The 21,683-nt window shown below is 40.2% G+C and overlaps 1 protein-coding gene across 18 annotated transcripts in view; it reads right to left on the reverse strand.

The window, feature by feature from the left end:
- Positions 1-448: 448 nt before the first annotated feature.
- Positions 449-21,683, reverse strand: part of ATP8A (ATPase phospholipid transporting 8A1) — a 134,575-nt gene continuing 113,340 nt past the window's right edge. For 10 of the 18 annotated variants that reach the window (XM_065432726.2, XM_065432715.2, XM_065432711.2 and 7 more), the window contains 5 exons: positions 21,169-21,257; positions 19,705-19,806; positions 8,129-8,214; positions 5,773-5,816; positions 449-4,300 (listed from right to left, as the gene is read on the reverse strand). In XM_065432726.2, coding sequence (XP_065288798.1) covers positions 4,247-4,300; positions 5,773-5,816; positions 8,129-8,214; positions 19,705-19,806; positions 21,169-21,257 — 375 coding nt within the window. In that variant the 3' untranslated portion in view covers positions 449-4,246. Of the gene's footprint in view, positions 4,301-5,772; positions 5,817-8,128; positions 8,215-12,938; positions 15,283-17,645; positions 17,698-18,100; positions 18,524-19,704; positions 19,807-21,168; positions 21,258-21,683 lie in introns of those variants that run through there. The other 8 variants (XM_065432717.2, XM_065432709.2, XM_065432714.2 and 5 more) reach the window with 8 other exon arrangements.

Consider the following 21,683-nt stretch of genomic DNA (forward strand, 5'->3'; position numbering starts at 1 on the left):
GACTTCGTTTGCCTTAAGCTTCACAACTCGCTCAAGCTAGCACTACCTAAACAAAGCTCAATCGCCGATTTCTGTCAATAAATATAGTGCAAGCCATTTCTTGGAAATGAAGAGCCTCTTTTGATCCACCACACGCATAGGTCCTGCAGCATTGCCTGGTAAAATGTGAAACTGAGTGCTACTGCATTAAAAAATTCCTCGTACTGTCCAATAACTTCATTTGACTTTTGTATTATTAAAGTAACATTAAATTTATGTGGAATCCGTATTCATACCAAAGTAACTGTATGGAAAAGATATGAAATTAGTGGAATGCACATAAAAAGGTTCTTACCTTGGAATTTGGGGAGCAAGTGACGCATGTAGTGCTCAAATGCAGTTCAATATCCTGAGACAGAGGTACTGCTTCTCATAAGCTTTGCTTGCACAGAAAAACAAGCTCAAAATACCTGCTTTGGAACATACTTTAATGTGATTCGACATCAATAAATACAAGCATATATGCCATGAACATCCAAGTCCTTTTAAAACCTTGCCAATCGCGTACCTTCTTGTGTACACCACTGCTCATACTGAATATGGGGGGAAACATTCCTTGGAGACACTTTGACAATAAGATGTACATAAAGCTCCAACAGCAAATGGCATGTGTTCCTTAAGGTCAACACCACTTGGATACAACCAATCTCTGTTTTGAGATAGACATCACTGGTTTCCTGTCACACATGGTCCAATGGTATACAAAATGTGCTTCTTTAAACTATTGCAGTTGAAACTCGATTTCCCGAAGTGATGACCATGCTAGAAGTTCAGAAAATCTGGAAGTTCAGAAAATCGAGTAAGGGATTTTTCGGTCCTTCGAAATCTAAAATTGTAATGCAACACCCAAAAGGTACCACACGCCATTGCATTTATCGCCAACCCATGCATGCGCGTGTAATAAGTCGGCGAAGACAGCCCAAGTATGGCCGCCCCTAGCGCCATCTGGTACGTAAGAACGCTAGTGCCTGCCGAGTCCGTTGTGCTGTGGCTAGGGTGCCTATATGTTTTAGCGCGACAGCATTGGGGTGCACGTTCGAAGGAAAACCCGTCTGCTTCGTTAAGTTTTAAGCTTCATTAAATTGGGTTTAATGCAAGCTAGTTTTGTTAATTCCGGTTGATGTCAACATTTAACTGTATGAATATTTGCCAGGAATTGGAATTTCTTCATTAAATTGGGAACTTCGTAAAATCGTGTTTCGTTAGATCGAGTTTTAACTGTACAAACGATGCTTGCAAGCAGCTAAGACAAGCTGCACCAAACGTGCAGCTCCCCTGAACTATGCAATGGTTTCCCAATCGCACCAAACCAAATTAAGGACAACAGCGGTATTTGGTCAAGTACATGGATGTCCTAGTTTATGCTGGTTAGTCAGGCCACAGATGGGAAAGAATGACAATGGCAACCTTGAGGTCCATGTGCTGCAAATGAATCAACTTGTGCGAACAGGCAGCAATTCAACAAAATTGGTCTTACAAACAAGTTGGGGGACCAATTTTTTTAATCAGTGCATACATTAAGTGGCAAAATAATTCCTCAATATTTAGACACCACAAATTGTTCTGGAATCTTATCACAGAATGAGATTGCAAAGAATTGAGCTCGATAAAAAAGAATTCTTTACAGTATTTGTTTTATGAAATGTCATTTGACAAACACACACGACAGGTCTTTACCATTTACAAATTTTAAGAAAACAGCCTTATATGAATGAACAAAAGCATGCCGGTTAGAAGCAATGGCCAAAATGCGTGCCATGCAGGCATCTACGCAATGTTAGGCAACTGATGTTCTAAGCATGAATAGATTGTGGCAGTGGGCAATGATATATCCGTTCTATAATTTCCTGCACTGAGCAAAGATAGATGCACACCTAAGTAACATATGGATCTACATCATGCTTACATTACAAAAAATTGATGTGGTAAAGACACACTGCTTCCAAGCAATTAAAGAATCTGATGTAACATATAGGTAGTTTGTGAGTAGGCTATTTGGTTGGTTCTAGTGACCCATTAATCATGCACATTATGTACATGACAGAGAGGACTGCCATGACTAGATTGCACATTTCAGAATACAATATTATCCTGTGAATTGTGAAAGACAACAATGCAAGCACCATGAGAAATACCTCTTTTCTCTCCTATTTTTTAACCATGCAACACCACTCTATCCAGTGGGTTACCAGACCATGTTATGGGAATATACTGCAATCTCTCTCCACTTTCCCACAGCCTCGGCAAAATAAGAATGTTCAACCAGATTTCTGGTGCATCAGATGTAATAAACACCAACACAATGTCTTTGTTGCCTTTACCATAAGCTGAAAAGCGATACAGTGCTAAGTCGTCGCAATTCTGACACTTCCCACCTGCTTTTAAAAAGGAAATGGAATTCAATTAGAAAATATTTGGTGTAAGTAGAAATCTGCAGTGCACAACAGTTTTCACCAAAGAGCAGCGTAGCAACTTCACTATATAAATGATCATTACTAAAACAGAATCAGCTGCATATCATGTAAACAATTTATAGAACTCTGGGCACACATTTGCTACACTGTTTGCAGCCCTAAAAATGAGCAGCTGAGTCATGACGGGTCATCAGAAACACACAGAAATGTGATCCTAACGAGTAATCTAACAACAAGGTGTAAGAAGGCATATGTATCACTGGAAATTTGACTTGTATCAGCATTCAAAAGCCGATTTTTTTTTTTCTTACAATTAGCAACTTTTCAAATATTTATAAACTTCACCCTGATATCACCAATCTGAATGCAAAGGTCAGGGGCAGTATTCTGATTACGATGACCACAGCGATTGCCTCAAATGAGTGTGCTCTGACATGCTTATGCAGCAGAAATATGCAGATATCTGTGTGATACCATGGCCAAATCAGGCTGCAATCATAGCCATGAGTCTTCCAGAATTTTCGCACTATCTTCTACAACAGATGATGGCATTGCAAAGTGTACTCACCAGAGTTGCATGGGAGCTATAGCCATAACGAAAATCCTAGAACAGTTTTCTTCTGCTTGTAAGCAATAAAATTTGTAAAGCTCATTCTCGTGTGATATTTTATGCTGTTACGAAACACACATAGTAGCATTACTGCAGGACGACCATTTACGGGGCCTTCAACATAAGCAAGTCAGTATAGTCCAACAGCAACATTATAGGAGTGTCGACAGTGACCTTGTACCTTTTGTCATAACAGCACTTCTTTAGTGCTTCTGTTGCATCAGTCACTAAGTATAAGAACTGTAATGACTACGGTGAGTAGTGACTGAGCACAAATGACAGACAACACCACTCAAGTGCTTACTTTTAGTGTCATCATCCTTTCATGCTCCATACATTTCGTTCACCATCTAGGTGCCCTTCCTCGCGGAGATCAGAATCGGAAGGGGCCTTGAGTATGACCCTAGCACAAGCTTTTCATTGCACAATTTTTAGAAAATGTGGTCAACTTTTGTTCACATAACTGCCTTAAAAGCACTCACTGCTTTTAGTTTAATAAAGTCACCATTCACAGCAGGCATGCTTAATCTTTACAGCTGTGTTCTTAACCACACCGGCACACTAGGTTACTCAAGTTCCAAGGTAGGGGAAGCATATAGTAATACAGTAAATCTTTGAAGCTGTACAAGTAAAGTGTCTAATAAAAAAAAAGAAATAAACATGAGAGGTAAAGACTTATTCACCTACATTGTTCATCTTTGCTTTCTACGAAGGTTCGTACAACAAAATAGAAATTCTGTTCTGTTTTGGTTTACTGCACAAAACAGACCAGAAAAAAGAGCGCGAGATTCAATTTGTCGTGTCACAAAAGGTAGACCAATAATATCATAGTTCAGCCCATGGTGAACATGATGTATGAGAGTGAAAAAAAAAATAATGCAACACGACGTGTGAAACAATATCTTTGCATAAGTCAACTGAATCAAGAAAAAACATTCCGCCAGGTAAGCCTTCACTGGCTGGAAAATGTGACAACACTGAATTGTGGCACAGCCTGTATACCAACGCACTTGCACGGCATATGTAACACAAAGAAAAGAGTCACTAGGATACATCCATGCACAGACATACAGAGACTTGGAAGCAGTCACACTTTGTATGTACACCGTGCAGCTGACATTGCCGACGCTTCCAAACCTCTTGCCGAGAGTGGAATGTGTGCTCGTGGCTTGAGTGTCGTTCTTCAGATGCCTTTTGGCTTAGTCTTGGTTGAGTCGTATGCACGAATAAGGTCAGCCTGGATAATAATAAGAAAAACTTTTGAGCAATCTTGCTTTATTATAATGGTTTCTTAAAGAAGTGCTAACATATTTTCAAACTTTTAGAAACTCTAATATATGCTTTTCATGCGTAAAATAATGACACCTTACAAGTACGAAGGTTGGGGAACACTTATACAAAACATTAACTTTAGTTACATGTTGAAATGCATGTGGCATATGGACCCTGGCGTCATCAACCTAGTCATGGCATAATGATGCAGCACAACATTTGCTGACATTGTGCAGCAACAAGGTTAGGTATAATGATGTTGGTCATTAAAAAATTTATTAAGTGCTGCCTGCATTTCTTCTGGCAGTCCTTGCTTGCAGCGATAGTAGGCACGGAGTTAGGCGGTGTATCACCCACTGTGGTTGCTTAGTGGCTTTGGTGTTGCGCTGTTAAGCGTGAGGTCACGGGCTCAAATCCCGGCCACAATGGCTGCATTCGATGGGGGCGAAATGCAAAAACACCTGTGTACTTAGATTTAGATGCACATTAAAGAACCCCGGTTGGTTAAAATTAACCTGGAGTCCCCCATTATGGCAAGCCTCATAATCAGACCATGGCTTTGGCACGTAAAATCCCATAATCTAAAGTTAGGTGGTGTATCGTCATGTCATGATGCATCCAACTCTGAGTACTGCAACCGAAACTAATTCACAGAAACAAGTGCTACGTACAGTAAATTATTTAGGGCACTTTGACAATTGCCAGTATTTCTTCTAGAGTTTAGACGGCAAGCTGAAAATGTCACGTCAGTATTCCTTTAAAGAAATTAGGGTAATGAAGAGACCTAAACATTTACTTCTTGGGTGCCTTCTGCATGCATGTTAACTTAATAGTAATGTAAATGGTCGTGTAATATTAAAGAAAGAAGTTTACAAATTGTAGGAGTGATGAAAACAATTATGCATCCTTGGTGCCTAAGTTCTCCACCCACAATTGGCAGCATATCATGTTGACTGCAGTTGCGAGTGCCTGCAAGACATTTCAAGTGCCCCATGATAATTGTGTGTGCAAATGAACTTTTACCACAGCACCTGCTGTTCATAAACTCTTTTCGCCAAGGTTCAAGGTGAACATGTTTACAGTGAACCTTTTTGTCTTGGTTGCCCTGAAGCATAAGTGCAACAGACACCCAGGAAATGGTGGCCTACAAGTGGCCTATTGTATGCCCTCAAATACACCTAACAGCTCTTTTTCTCATGTTACTTGGTGCATGACTTCAAGGAAGTTGGTTTTACAGAAGTACCCGAAGCAAACATACATCATGTGTAAATGCCCAAAGGATTCAAATCTTCGTCTTGTCTTTTTAACCGTTCATCTCGGATTCTGTTCTAAGTACAGCAAGCCACATACAGTGTTCTGTTGTGGCCTGTATTTAAAACAGTCCATAAAAAAAAAGAAGACCATTACAGTCAAGTGGAAGTAGAGAATCAAGGTCACCTGAGGCACTACTCCATGTTCTTCTTGAGAGAAGGCGTAACCATCTGCAAGTGATAAATGCAAATGTGTGTTTGGTGTGAGCTGTTATGCAAGCATTATGAAATAACAAAGTAGACGTGCTCATTTCTCACCAACATTAGCAACAATATTTTGGAAAATAAATTGGAGAGGGATGTTCACCTCTGTGGTTGACTTCCTCATTTTATACCCATGCCACACCTGACCATTAAAAGCAACAACCGTTAAAATCTGCGAACTCCACTAGCTCACAACTATAGGCATGGAGCTTGTCAACACGATTGCTGGCTTTTTGAGTATACACCTAGCATACACCTTAAAGATGCAAAATAAAGTAGAAGCCAACTGAGATTGCATGATTTTAATGAGATGCTAAAGAAACACCAAATCATTTTAGACTGTAAAGTATTCCTTAAAAACATATGTTGTGGTAATAGGTTGATTACTAGTGGAAAACAAAAGCAAACTTCAATTTCTTTAATGTCGTGCTGGAACCCTAGCACCGATACCTTAGTACAATGTCACAAATTTCGAAGTATCGTTTTGAATTTGGGCTTTATGGTGCTGTGTTATTGACACTTGCTAAGTTTGGTCTTTGACTCCTTTATAGTACAATACGGTCCATCTTGTGGTCCACAAAATAAGCCAGGAGCAAGCAGACGTAATCAAAATCCATAATACCATCGTCATGTTTCATTTTTGCTTCTATTGTAGCTTATACAAAGCCTCCTCTCACAGTTAACCGTGGCTTTTCGGTATTGCAAAATGTTAATTCACCAATACAACCCAACTTATTTGTCTCTTTAGTCTCCCCTTTAATTATCACTGCTTTTAATGGTCTCTTAAAGAACATGTGACAGGGCAGTGAAGGAACAGTAATGGCAAATGTTGTGTCCAGCTAGGGTGATCGATAAGTACAAAGAAGATAATTACAAGAAATGTGCTGTCAAGTGTATGTAAAAATCCTGCAAGGTATGTCGTTTTCTTTTAGCCTAGGTAATGTAACCGTGACATGTGAACTACATTGGAGTTTTAGGTAAAAGCAAGTATGTGACATAAGCGTGCATGCAGAAGAGTCATTTCGCCAAGGCAACACACAAGCAATGCAAACAACAAGGCATGGCAGTTATACTTCAATGTACGCAATGGCGGGGCCACATTCTGGAATGATTACTGCCGAAGGTACTTCATATTCAATGCGATTGTCTCAGTATAACAAATGGTTTTCTGCATATCTACGACATTCCTGAAACTCATTACATCAATACACAGAAATAAGATGGCTACTTGGCATCAAAACGTCAGCGGGAAGTGTGCCTGCCCACAAAATCTTCCACACTCAGTTAAGGACAAAGGTTTGTGGATCACAGCTACAAAGAAAACACCCCGTTTATTTTTAGCGCGGGCAGGCACGTTTGAATTTCATGAATTTCAAATTTTGTGAGCGTGGCAGAGTGCACCAACTTATTTCTGGCTCCGCACCTGGGCTTCGATGAAACTTGGCTTTTCATTTGCACCTATATGGCACAAGAGCTTTAGTCGCTAAATGTATGCTGAAAGCAATAGTTCCACGAATGTGGCCCCCAAGGTAGTAGCAATCACCACAATCATTCATAATAATGTGTTATATTGAAGCAGTAGTGACAACATAATGCAAAGGAATTAGTATATTTTAAACTGCTGAGGCTCTGGTTGGGCATAAAAAAGCAAGACAGCAGTCACCTAAAAAAACAACTGAGGAACTAGTATTGATAGAGGAACAATAAAGAGAGATACTGAATCGCTTTATGCTAGCAAAGCATTCTTTTCATTATCAATTTACATACATTTAGCCAAAGGACATTGCTAATTAAGAGGTAAAATAGGTCTGACACATCCATCTTTCAATCTAGGGGAACCACAGTGTTGATGACGTCAGTGTGATGTTATGGTTCCCACAGTATTTTCCCACATCTGGGCCATTTTTGAGAAGAAAACATTTTCAGAACCTCTCATACTTAGTTGATAACCTTAAATGCAAGCATAATCATTCTTTATTCATAAGGCAATTAAATAGCCAGTTTTCATGACAACATACTAAATGAGGATGCTAAAATCAATGATGCCACAGTGAATCGGTGCAAAAATGAAGTGGCATTGCCAGTTAAAATTTTTTTCAGGCTTACCAAACCTTTTCTCAGGGTATTCTGACAACTCTAGATGGGCGCTTCACTATTCAGACTCAATCTTACCATTTCTCTTTAATATCCCTCTAGACAATGTGTGAGTGAAGTTATACAACAACAAAAGCAAGGTCTCCACTAAGGAAGCATGAGTAAAGCTTGGAAAGGACACACACGTTTTAGCTCCACTTCTATTGGTACATGTGCTGTGGTGACAGGCTTCATGAAGACATTCTTCAGCAGACGTGCAGTCTCTGTCAACCTGTATCAACAGAGGAAATTTGTGAAACTGTTTGTGTGGGATACGTTGTGAATTGTCGTCAGTACTCCCCCGAGTCAAAATGTACTAAATTCACCATAGGTTGAATTTTGTCTGAAAAATAGGCAAAAAGGCTTGCAGAAAGAAAATCACATTTAACAGCCTTGCACTTATTCTGTAGTGTAGCCCTCCTATATAGTTTATAGATAGTAACTACAATGCATACGGAAGAGAGGTCATTTGTACAACATTAAATACTTGATACAATAAGCATTCATTCCAATAAATTTATAAATGCAATGCAGCATATTAATCATTAATATTCCATATATACATTCAGCCTTTACTTTGCTTGAATACAGACAAAACCCAAATGGTAGTTCTCCATGTGCAAATTTGTGTTTTCATATGCGTTGGGTGTAAATGTAGTAGTTAGATGATTGCCAAAGGCTTGAAAAAGATTTATTGGGATGAATACAAACACGCATTGATAATGCGAGGCCAAGATATTGCTGGGCCCTAGTTACCAGCTAGCTCTAGGCCAACTTGCAGCCTTTAGAATTTGCACCTATTACTTTACCTTGGCACTAACTCTTATTTCTCTGTTATGATGTACAAAAATACATAAACAGTTTCATTAGTCAAGTTAGGGCACAATTCGGATGAAATTTATTGCACTGTAGACTGAGTTGAACTACAGCGACTGATAGGAGTAGAATTCCAGCCTCTAGGCCTGCAAATACTTTATGGGAATTCCTCGAAACACCTGTGTAAGCTGCCTATCTAGTAAATTAAACTGCAGTCCAACAGTTGCGAGTTCCAGATGCCACTTTCTGAAATCTCTGGCCCATCAGTGAACATCCCTTCATTTAGGATGTGATCCAAAGGCAATGAATACAAAAAAAGCAGCATACAGTGCTCAAAACTGTGAACAATAACAGTTATGAGGTCTGTTATGCAGGAATTGGACTATGTGTGCAAAAAAAGTAGCCTCAGAAGACTGTATGCAGTGCTGTAAAACACACCACTGGACACAGCATGCATAATAAAACTGGTTTCTTCTGTTTTGCAAGAAGCTGCATCATAGGCGAGCATAATAAGTGGATACTCACTCATCAATACTTTCACAGACTATGTATACTCACATATGTGTTCCTACTCGCACTCATAGCAAATTCCATGCATACTTACCAGCACCCACTCATACTCAAATCCACTTTCACTCGTTGGCACTCACTCGCATACATACGTACCTGCACTTACACTTGCCGACAGTCAGTCATGCTCGTACTTATGTACACTCTAAATCACTTATTGCTTATTGAACCTATATGAGAACCCAGAAAACAGCAACAAGCCAGTTGAATCAACTTGGTCCGACTATGCTAAATTCAAGTAAATGCCACTCGAGAAAAATTACTTGCAGCATCAGCCCAGTCAAGTCCATTGTAATGTAACGGCCTTTCCCCAAGACCTCACTTTTACTTCAGTCTTGCATTAATTAAGCCCACTCTACATCAGAAAATTTCCTTGTCTTATTGCTCTATCTAATCGTCTGCTACCTTCAACACCATTTATCTTTCCTTGGTACCCACACTGGTAACTCTTATAGACAACTGCTCATCTGCTCTATGCCATTACGTGACCATCTCAACTTCCTAACATGAACAACAATATCATATAATTGCATTCCCCAATATACACAGTGGTATTCTTATCTTTTAATGTTGAATGCATTTCTCTTTTTATCACTCATTGTTTGATCTTTAAAACCCTTGAAGTCATTCGAGGACTGTAGCAGCAGAAATTGCATAACATAGATACAGAAAGGAACAAACAAATAGGGACATAGCTGCCGTAACAGACGTGGATCAGCTATGTCCAAGTCTGTTCTTTCCTTTCTGTGTCTGTGTTCTACAATTTCAGCTGCTGCTATCCTCGAAGAATGAACCAACTAGCTCAGTTAAACACCCTTTTGAAAGACTCTTTAGGTATTTTTGCTAGCCTCTAAGTTTCAGCCCCATAGGTTTCTACTACAAGAATACTGGTTTGTAGTGAAGCCTGGTTATTTGCTTGCCTTACAAGTTATATGTTCTCTCAAGCATATGAAGTCTGGTGTACTCAACAACTATGGAGGCCATCCTGCCTATTGCCATCATCTGTTACTATTAGAACTGGGCAGACAAAATTAACAAATTAATCTCACACAAAAGTGCTACATTAGTTAGGTAAGAAAGTGCAGTGAAAATCCTCTTAATTAATAGTATACTGTATAGCTAAATAGTAGTATTAGTTGTCTGCCCTATACTTCTTACCAGCCGTGTGCCTCAGATAATTTCAATACCCAATTAAGTTGCATAGCTGCGATTCCAGACTTTCAAGTACTGCAACTGCAAGCAATACCTTAAGAAAACCTAATAGTCCCAAAATAAGTGAATTTGCACTTCTAACTTAGAATACGGATGCAAAAGTTGCAGACATGATGGTTTTCTTCTTAAAAGAAACTTTAGCTTAGAACCAACACTCATATTTGTGTTCAAGTTCATATGTGTGAAATGCATCAACACTCTTATCAGGCAACTGATGAACCAGTCTAAATATAATTGTCATATAGATGTATTAAATTCTAGCAAGTGTTGAGCCAGATATATTATAGTCCCACAGTCTTTCTGCAAAAGTCTCCCCCCCCCCCCCCCCCTCACCCCTCACCCCTAAGGAAAAATCTGCATATTTAGAAACAGAGAGATCCCCAAGTACCTATTAAAGCACTTAAAAAGAAGCCAAATCTACATTGGTTTACAGTTCACATATTACCACTTTATGCAAGTTTTGCAAAAGTCCTATAAACACAACAGTATTTTTAAGAGCAATGTATTAATACACTGATCTGCCCACCAATTTTATAATATGTGGAGTTTAAGAAATTGTGATATCTGCTCCTGTTGCAAGATTGCAGCAGTAAATTTAACTGTACACCTTACTTTGTTGTAATTTAGAGTTTATAGCCTTCCCACTCAATGTTTCAATTTCTTTTTCTTCTTTAATTTGGCAATATTAGATGAAAATAAGAAAAAAATGTGCAAGCTGCCGCTACAATTTATTTTGATTTTTCAGCACTTTCATGCTCAAATTTATTCAGCGATGAAAAAATAAAGAAAACACTTCTGTGTTTCATATTTAGATGTGTACAGCTTGAGGTAAAGCTTCATTATGTGGGTGCATGGTGCATATTATGCACGGAAGCTTAAAGCAACATCAGTGAACTCTTTCTGGCCAATAAATGAACAAGAATCGCCACAGAGAGCTGTTGGTGACTGTTTATTGCAAAAATTTTCAATGACGAAAATAATTACGGGAATGAACACAAAACAAGTCTTTGGTGTAAAACTGAAACAAGGGCATTTTGCACACAACTCCAGCTGATGTGCCAAAACAAATGGTGCAGCATGCAGAAGCTAATCAATGCAAAAAACGCACAGCACATGCAAGTTGCCAAGCATGAATTGAAACATAGAGCTCAATTTTCAGATTGGGTTTGTGCTTTCTCTGTACACGTGCAACAGGCAATTAAATGAAGATGAGCATCCATGTGCTCCAGTGGATGGCCGCATAGAACTATGTAGTTTAATACTGAGCACCAAAGATATGCCACGTGGTTGGAATGTTATCATCAGGTGCACTCAATAATGAATAATATGCTTTCAATACAGAATCTCCCCAAGCCTCTGTCGTTGCTACATGCTACACGCACTGGCTGGTGTCTAATAATGGAGAGTTATACCTTGTCCACATACATATTATGCTTCATGAAATAAAAGTTTACCAGAGACGCGGGCAGCAGTATCAAAGCAGATAGGGACATCTTGCAATGGCCTGTTCAAACCACAATCCACAATAGGATAGAGACATTCTTGTGTCGCACGGATGTATTCTTCAAAACATCGATATGTTGACAGTTACGCTGCAGTCAATGTTTTACATCAGAAGTTAAGTAGAATGTGGTTTGTCCCTGAAATAATGGCTGTGTCTTCTCTAGCCGAACTCTGCACCACAAAATGGCCCTACCAACTGGCTGCTTGTCTGTGCATCCAATAACCCTGTATGGTAATACAGTTGAACCTGAAGCATAAATAAAACATATCTCTTGCTGATGTCAACCTGCAATGGCTTAGAACAAATATCAGGCACAACAATAATATTTTCATGTTGAATGAAACTTCACTAAAACAGGGTTCGATTGCATCATTTACGCGAGGCTTAGCTCTCCAAGGGCAACACATCCCCACAATCTAAGAAAGGTACCACATCCTTCTTGAGCAATGTTCATCTTGAAAGGCACAGTTCACGTCCTGTGTGCACTTCAAGTTCATTAAATGAGTCTCATCTGAAGAAGAACACGTCCTTCATGCTGTTCAACATGTCATACCTCACTACACAAACATATTCAAAACAAAATTTGGGTGACGGTAACACCCTCACAACTTTTGAGTATCTTCCAGAGTAACGAATGCTGCAATATGCCACAGTAAGACTTGTCCAATTAGGCTGAATAGTTCAGATGAGTTGCTGCCCTATGGCAATGGCTCACAATTTCATACCTTTGATAAGCTTCACCTGTGGTCGTGTATAAAAGGCCAAGAAATCTTTATAGTTGTTGGTCAACATAGTTACAAGTTAACGGGCCCCTGAAACGGTTCGGACAAATTTTGTAGACGCGTAGGGTACAGCTAAAGTTAATCATTCACACCACAATTTGCGTGAAACGTCTCATATTAAGAGAGCCACGGACAATTACAAGTTACCTTCCTGCATAGTCATGCATTTTCTCCTCAACTCGTTCGCCAAGTGATCGGGGCTAAGCTCCAGCTTCACTGGTTCTGCGTTATGATGGCACGTCGTGTCGTCGACTTCCGGTTCTCTAGGAGCGAGCACATGGAGCCTCTCCAAGCGAGAGCTATCGAAGCAGCGTGCATTGCGAGCATTCTGTCGCAGTGCCGAACGTGTCTGGTATTCCGGTAACGACAGGTGAGCTGGACGTTTTGATGGAATGGTGAAGGCATAAACTCAAGCTGATGAAGGAACTTTAGTGCAGACGTATGTGAGCTGCCTGATCGGTCTTCCACGGTCCAGTCAGCCTTTGGCGCAGAGCTTAACCAGCCAAACAAAGAGCTAATATTGCTCTAACCAAGTGTAAAACATTTTAAATATTTACAAAAACACTGTGTTAATGATTACACTCCTGCAAAAAATTGACACCAGCAGCAAAGAAGAATACATTTCGTTACTGCTACTGTGTGTGGTTGGGCTATGTGCCACCAGGTGGGTGTACCGTGCAGACCATTCACATTTGCAACGGCCAGGCCCCTGCACTTGTGTTTACCCTCATACCGGACTCGCGAAATGCTTTTGTGTTAATAATCTTCCGGTGTAAGGTGACAGTCGCAGACGCACAAATCCTGGCACCGATCGGATAGCGGCAGTTTGATGCATTGCAGCCAGTCCGCTCGTCTGCTGCCTTACAAAGGGACACGATGTCGCAGCTTGACATATTGCCACTAGCTACGTTTACAGTTCAGAATGCAACAAAGTCGAATCATAGTGCTCGCGAAAAGACTGAGACAGACTCTGACCGCAGAGTTCTCGTCAAAATGGAGCATGTTGTAACACAAGCAGGCGACGCTTGCTGTGTGCCGAGGGTGCTTAAGTGTAGTGAGAAATTGTTCTTGTGCATTCTCTTTCTGTTACTTTCTTTTTATAGAAACAAATGAACTAACATTCCAACAATTACAAACATCATTAGTTCACCATAAAGGTGGAAAAATTATCAATGGTGCACCCTGGGCAGCCAATCAGATAGCTCGCCCTACTGATATCAATTGGGTGATTTACGTCATATGGGTAGGGGCGGCTAAAAATTCTATTCAGCAGTGTGCTGCAATCGGCAGCTATGCACATTTTTTAAACCTTATAATAAATTACACGCTTTACGTGGAGCACTTAGGTGCAACCAATTAATGATCAGAAAGACCTACTCTAACCACTCAGTATGTTTGTACAAAATCGTCAAAATCGTTTCAGGGTCCCTTTAAGCACAGTCGTGCTGGCCATTTCATACTATTCATTCTTTGTATCACATATGCACAACTCTTTTGCTATAACAGCTATGTCAATCACTAGCAGGCTGAAAAGCAAGTTTACAAAATCAACTTGCAAACACGTCCCTTGCAAGACAAATTTTATTTTACAGAGGCTGCGTGCTTAAAAAATGATGCTGTGACTTCACCATTCCCATTTGTATAAAAATTTTCTCACAATTTGGAGTATTCAAGAAACCAGTGTAGCTTGTTTGTTATCAGGCTAATGAGTGAAATTCCGTTATCTGTGGCACTGCATCTTCCCTGCATCAAAAATGAAAGACATGGTTTTAAAACCTCAGTTTGTGTTTAGACATTGATAACGTTGCACGCATGCCTTCCTGGCACTAAACACCCTTTAAAACAATTTATTATAAGGTGCCTGAAACATCCAACTCGGATGTACAGGATATATTTTGTAGCTGCACTTCTAGAGGCCAATTAACTATTTATATCAAGCCAAAATCATTCAGCATGTCTGACAGGTTTGTGCAACACAATACTGACAAATACCTGTACAGGAATTGCATTTAAACTTATATCACCTTTCTCTACATAGGGATTGCGGTCTCAATATAGTTGTAATACCACTAGAGAGAATAAACAGCTCTTATGTTTGCAGAAACTTTCGGGAAACATACAACCTCAGTGTAGAGAATAAAACAGACAAAACAAGCGCAACCTCTGGGGAGCCAACGCAGCAGCCACGGCCTTTCGCCGTGGCGGCTCACAACACGGAGTGCTAAAAAACAGAGCTATCAACCACACATATCACAGACTCAAAAGTTCTCAGGCACAGAATGGTGGTGTTGTGTTGTCACGAAGCAGCGCACGTGCAAGGTGGGAGGAGGAAGCACAGCCATATCAGAGCCGGGTTTCTGCAGCTTCCAGCACTTGTCTGTTCTCATACACGATGCACTGGGGGACGTGGGAGGCACTGGGGGAAGGGAGGGTTGGTGGCAAGAAAACAAAAAAGGGAGGGAACCAAATGCAAAACTAAAAACAGAACAGTGAAAGGAGGGAACGGACAGCACAACACCACACATCAAGGTGCTTTTCAACACTGCATGCAACAATGTTGCCAGCTTCTTGGCCTGCTCAGAAGCCTCATAAATTAAGAGAGTGCCAAGACACAAAAGATTATTTAAATTGCAGTACCTACACACCCAATACCCTTGCAAATTTTACATGCTGGGTGCTTACATACAAACATTCCTTTTTTTTTTGTGTGAGCATCCCAATGGCAGCTGCAGTGCTCACTTTTGGACAGTCATTTGAGAAGGTACTTTCAATTTTGTGAAATGTGATGCCCTGTGCAACCCACCTTACTGGAGTGACAGTTATTCTACCAATGGCTTAGCTAATCAACCCACATTGAAAGTTGATATCCAAAATTGATCAATAAAGAATACAGCCATTATGCTGCTTGCAGCCTACAAAGACTATATATATATATATATATATACTAATTTTGCTGCTATTAAACACACATAGAAAACTGCATGCAACGGCTTACAGTTTTTAATTGGCAATAGCTAACAAAAGGATGTTTGACATATAAGACAGTTTTAACCTTTCTGTAAATGTATTGAGGTGTACAACGTTCATCAGAGATGTTGATGGAAGCACCAGTGCTGGTGGTGCAACCTTGTCATGTTTTCTTCAACTACAACACCTGAGAAACATTCTTGTGTTGAGTTGTAGTTTTTGCAGAATGGGAAAGAAAAAGAATGCACTATATGCCAATCACTGTCGCTACCCACGTCTTTGCACCAGGCAGACAGGCAGAACTCGGTCGTCACAATTAATGTTCTGTGTGCTCTAGTTGATTCGGCATCATGAAAGATGGCACAGACAATACAGTTGTCTGTCTCTCCAGTGTGCTAGTGACTTCAAACATAACAGATGACAGGAATACAAGCTATATGGCTGCATAAAAGCACATTGATGTGACGGCGTGACCGTCTTGCTGAAACCATGCAGTGGGTATCATGCTATTTAGCAACGCTGTTTAATTAGACAAAAGACAGGACATTTGTTATTACTGCTCTCCTGTGATTAGTAATACTGAGGACAACGACAAAAGAAAAACAGCATGCAAGTATTATAACCACTTATACAACTAAGCAATGGTATGTTTCAAGAAAAAAAAAAGATTACTGCTACAATTAAGTTTCATATTGCAACCATTTCTGGCCATACAGACACTTTTATTTTACCAGATCAACAAGCCGTCCAATCGCCATGAAACTGGCACAATCACTAAGGATATTGCACAGCCACAGGTACACAATCTACGGGTACAGCAGACAACCAATTTCTCCGACTTCATTTTTTCCCGAAATGCTCAATTATACGAACTTTTATCGTGACACAAACATAAATGACATATATATGCAACTGCACATTAAGTAAAACATACCACATGCCACGACATATGCAGGCACCTTGTGTATAATTACGGCCAAAAATTCACAATGGCCATGCAGCGGTCCAATAACTTTTTTTCTTATAATCTGTTCAGTAATTCACGTGTACCAGGTTACAAATGCCACTTGTATAAACATGGAGCAGGAAGCTAAATTTCATGTGGCAGGGAAATTTTTGAGCCTTCATGTGTTTACGGCCGCATGGAGATTTTGGCAATAGGCCCAATGCTACGGCAAGAAATTTCCTATCACTAACGTGCTCTTGAAAATAATTATGTATGTTGCCTTTGAGCTATACGAACAACAAGTTGTACAATGGCAGGCAGGTCAGCTTTGCTAGATATCAAAAGATCGCAAACGTGTTTGGCTGGTGCGGTAGCTGTTTCAGAGATGGTAGTCCATTCATTTGTGGCTAAAGACCAGCAGCAGGTAAGCCTGCGTGCTCAGAATAAGGATGAGTTTTATCCTAGTGAGATGCATGAGGACAAAACTACATCGTCATGAGCTCCCAACCAATTTTGGTTCACCGGCACAGCACAGTCAGAAAGGTTTCTTGCAACCTCCCGATGCTGTTGCATAGTAACGTGTGTCGGGCTTGGCATTGAGCAAATGTTTAGCCATCTTAGAGTACATAATATCACACTTTGTGCAAAACAGACTTGTAAGCATATCTGTGAGCTTTCTGGTGGCTGAAGTAGAATGCACCCTTCCTTGCACTAAATTCCTTACTTTTGGACTGCCACACTTTGGGGAGCCCTTTCACGGTCGGTCCGCTTTGAATTTGAAAAATATATCAGTGACTGTAATTACTATAACAGTCAAGTTTCAGGTAGTGAAAGTTACTTGCATGGATAAAAAGCAGGTGCCTTACTTTGTGGCAAACAAGGTAGCTGCTCTTCATGGACAAAGAACTTGAACAGCTGCTAAGTAAAAAAGGGCCAGAAGGCTAAGTGTTCACAAGAACAGTTGTGCACATGGAGGTGAATTCATAAGATTTAATGGAATTATGATATCATCCGTAGACATGAAGTACCTAAGCGAAAATTAAAAATGGCATGCTGCTAATGCCTAATGCAAACATAAAAAAAAGACAAACGACTACATAAATATTGCACGAGAAATGTGCAAGTAATCTCGAGCACAAGAACAAAATTTGAAAACATGAAAACAAAGGGGCATTAAAAGGTGCTATGTGATGAGAGTTGCCACCATGCAAAACCTACGCACAAAAAAAATAAAAAACTGCCAAGCTCAAGCCACAGCAGCACAAATGAAGACACTTAAAATGCATTTAGTTCACGCACGAAGCAGCTGGTTCGCCACATCTTGAGAACAGAGTACACTGTTTAATAAATCACAGATAACGCATGCTTGCTTCATGCTATTACATTAACTTCAATCGACATTTCACGTGCATCCCAAGCAAGTCAAAGCTGCCTTGTACATGCTAGGAGAAAAAAAAAAAAAAAAACGTGAGGAAAGTTACATGACAGCATTACACGTAATACAGCCACATGATTACATGGTCATTCCAACGATGTTCATGTACAAAGACAGCAATGCCACGAAAAGTGTAAAGACTTGTCGCTTGAGGGTGTTTTACAGCTGGTAAAAGCCCACGAGTGGTGCAAAAAAGTTCACAGCGATAGGTCATGCGAAAAAAAAAAAGAAAAAGAGTTCAGCACAAGATGTGCGGCACACTTGCGCATGCTTCAGCCAAGGTTGCCTTCTTGCGAGGAGGGGATCAAGCTGGAATGTCAAGGCGCTGCTAATTAGGTGCAAATGTTGTGGCATGCCAAAAGCAGTGGTATGTGAGCAGAAGTACTCGGGAGTAGAAAGCAACCAGATATTTACTGCCATGCTTGCAACAGCAGGTACTGAGGATGTAGAGAGGCCTCTTTAAGGCAGCAAAGCAGCTTATTGAGCTCACACAGACAGCAGTTAAGAAGCTCTAGCTTTAAGGCTTGGCTCCTCCCCCAACCTTACTTTACACGAAAAAATTCCATATTCCCCTCTATTTCCCTGCACAAATTCCCCCCGTTTTTTACATTTCCTTATCGAATCAATGAGAAGGAGTGCAGTGCTCTTATCAGAAAGATGTTGAAGCAATCTGAGTAAAATATTCTACATTAAAACAAATGCAACTCTTACAACTGCAGGAAGCAAAATTTTGCATTGAGTTCTGAAATGCTTTTAAAAATTTTAAAGAATTCAAGAATTTGAAGAACTTGAAATTAACAACTTACCAACTTACTAATCTGTAGGTACTTATAAATGAAAATAAATATCAAAAGGGGTCTGTAAACTACTACTAACAGAGCATCTAATGCAAGCAGTGCCAATGTGTTGCACTTTGACTGTGCAAGCTTTTCAAAAGCTCATGCCATGAAATTTGGTGGTTCATTAAATGACATAAGATTTGCTCACTCTGAAAATCTTAAATGCCTAAATCCGTATTCTTGTTCTTAAGCTACCGCAATAAGACTTTTAAATGCAGAAGGTTTCATTAAAGCAGCCCAGCTGTTATCTTGCTATCATATTTCACTCCATCGATAAGAATAGGGAGATATGGAAATAAAACCCAGTTAAAACATACCCGTAAGTATTAAAGCACTCCTATTCAATTTCCTGGTGTGAAAAGAGCCCTGAGAACACCTCCTATGATATATAAAAAAAAATTTGCTGACTGACTGTTTCTATGTTGCAATAGCTCCTTCTAAACATACTTCCATTCTTCTTGGACACTACAAGGCCATGTGGAAGCAGCAACAGCAAACTTAATGTACAGCTTGCATTATTCTAAGCTTTCTAAATGCTGAATTATTGAATCAAATCATACGCAACATCATTCTATCCACACATACATCAGCGCATTACATTTTGTTTGGTTTCTACTAATAAGCGAGCAGAGAGGAAACAAGCATACATACTTCTGCTTGGTTCCGTGGAGGATTACAGGGCCAGGGTCAGAATGGGTAATCTCACTTTCTCTCACAGCTTCGGTTAAAGACTTGAAACATGTTCGCCTAATACTGAAAGTAAAGAAAGGCTAGGATGTTGAGTCCCGTTGGTGAGGCACGTTTAAAGCATTTCAGCTGCGAGTGTCACACCAAGAACATAAAGCATAAGAGAGCAAACAGGGTGGAAGCAGCTTCATTTTAGTGCCAATAATTTGACAAAGTTGTTTTGACTAATATTACGAATGGCACGTAACGCGCGACAAAACACACAAGAAGACGAGGACAGCACCTTCACTCGTCTTCTTTTATTTTATTTATTTATTTCATAATACCCTTAAAGGCCCCCGAAGGGGTACTAGATAGGGGGAATGGATACATGAGAAAATGTGAGCTTTGCGCGTTACCAGAAAAAAACAAAACTACACAAATGTTATACAAAAAACACAAGAGTTATACAAAAGTACAATGTCTAGCAAAATACACAAGTAAAACAATATACAAAATACATTGGTCGAGTGAAACTCAGAGAGAAAATACAAAACTGACGGAGAAAACAAATTAAGGGCATTAAATAGGTACAATATAAAAGAAGTAAAACGAGGTGTTGCTCAAAACTGCGTCAGTTGTAACCTTACCAAATAATTAAGACTAGGGAATGTGTTTTGTCTCGTCTTACGTGCTTGTCATAATAATGCAGAACCAACTTGCCTAAAGCAACATCTTGTTTTCATCAGATCCTGCCATTTCGTCAGCATAATGGTATGCTGGTTTGCACGAACTAGACATTAATACGTAAAGTCAAAAGTTGGCATGGCATGGCCAAAACCAGGCAGCATTTGCCTAAACTTGTTTCTGGCATGCTGAGACCTCATAGGCAAGATAGTATCACAAGTGATCACAAAGTATTTAGGTGCTGGCTGTGAAACACCAAGTGAACCTTACTGTGTTCGCATACACCTCACCAAGCTGGTCAGGCTAAGTCAACTTACCGTGTCCAGAAGAATTTAGCTCCACCTCACATGAGAATCGCTCAGCGTGACTGGCTTGCATTTACACAGTTCTGGTAGGCAACTTCAGCCTGTCAGAGCTGTCAGTTCAGCCTTACAGGCCTGTGTAAAAGCTAGCCAGTCATGCTAGTTTAAGCAAGCACCCTAAATGTAAACTACATAGGTAAACAGCTTTCTAGCTGCCAAAACTGCCAAACATTTTAATTCGTGCAACACGGCACAGATGGCCAGGCATGCAAAACACAAGCGCATGAGAATGGGAAAGGCAACACAAATATCTCTTTCGTTCCTCTCATGTCTGTGTCTTGCACTCCTGATGGTCCGTGCCACGTACCCCTGCCAACTTGCTCAGCTCTCGGTCATTCGTGCAACATGTTGCACGCAGGAGGGAGCACTCAATTGATAAATGAAGGGTGCCAGCACTCACACAATGACAATGACATCTGCCAGCAGTGCCATGAAGGGAATTATCACGAGGCCCATCCAGAAGATCCCAGACGAGAAGATCATGATGTGCTGCAAAGGAAGGGCAGCACTGTCCAGACTCCAGCTCAAATTCCAAAGTGAATTGTTACTCAGCCAGTTATCGTTTAAGTCTGCCTTCCAACTGTAAGTTCCAACACACTTTTTTCTGATGTGAAACATCTTTAGGAATGGTCAGAGGGGATCGCATGCTAAAAGTTGATGTAATGAAAACATGTTATAGCATTATCGCTTATATCTCTGCCATCATACTACCCATGTATCTTAACTTTGGCATCGTTGTGTAGAGAAAAGAAGCCATAACTCGATCATGCATGTGCTGCAATCACAGCTGTATTTGGCCTATCACTCAGCATTTAGAGAGGCATAGGTTAGCAGTGCATTTGTTGAGCCTTGCAGGAGTGATCACGCTTGAGAGAACTCATGCAGCCATAGCAGGTATAATCCAGCAAACTCAAG

The sequence above is a fragment of the Dermacentor albipictus genome, chromosome 3 (genome assembly GCF_038994185.2).
Source record: "Dermacentor albipictus isolate Rhodes 1998 colony chromosome 3, USDA_Dalb.pri_finalv2, whole genome shotgun sequence".
Taxonomy (NCBI): Eukaryota; Metazoa; Arthropoda; class Arachnida; order Ixodida; family Ixodidae; genus Dermacentor; species Dermacentor albipictus.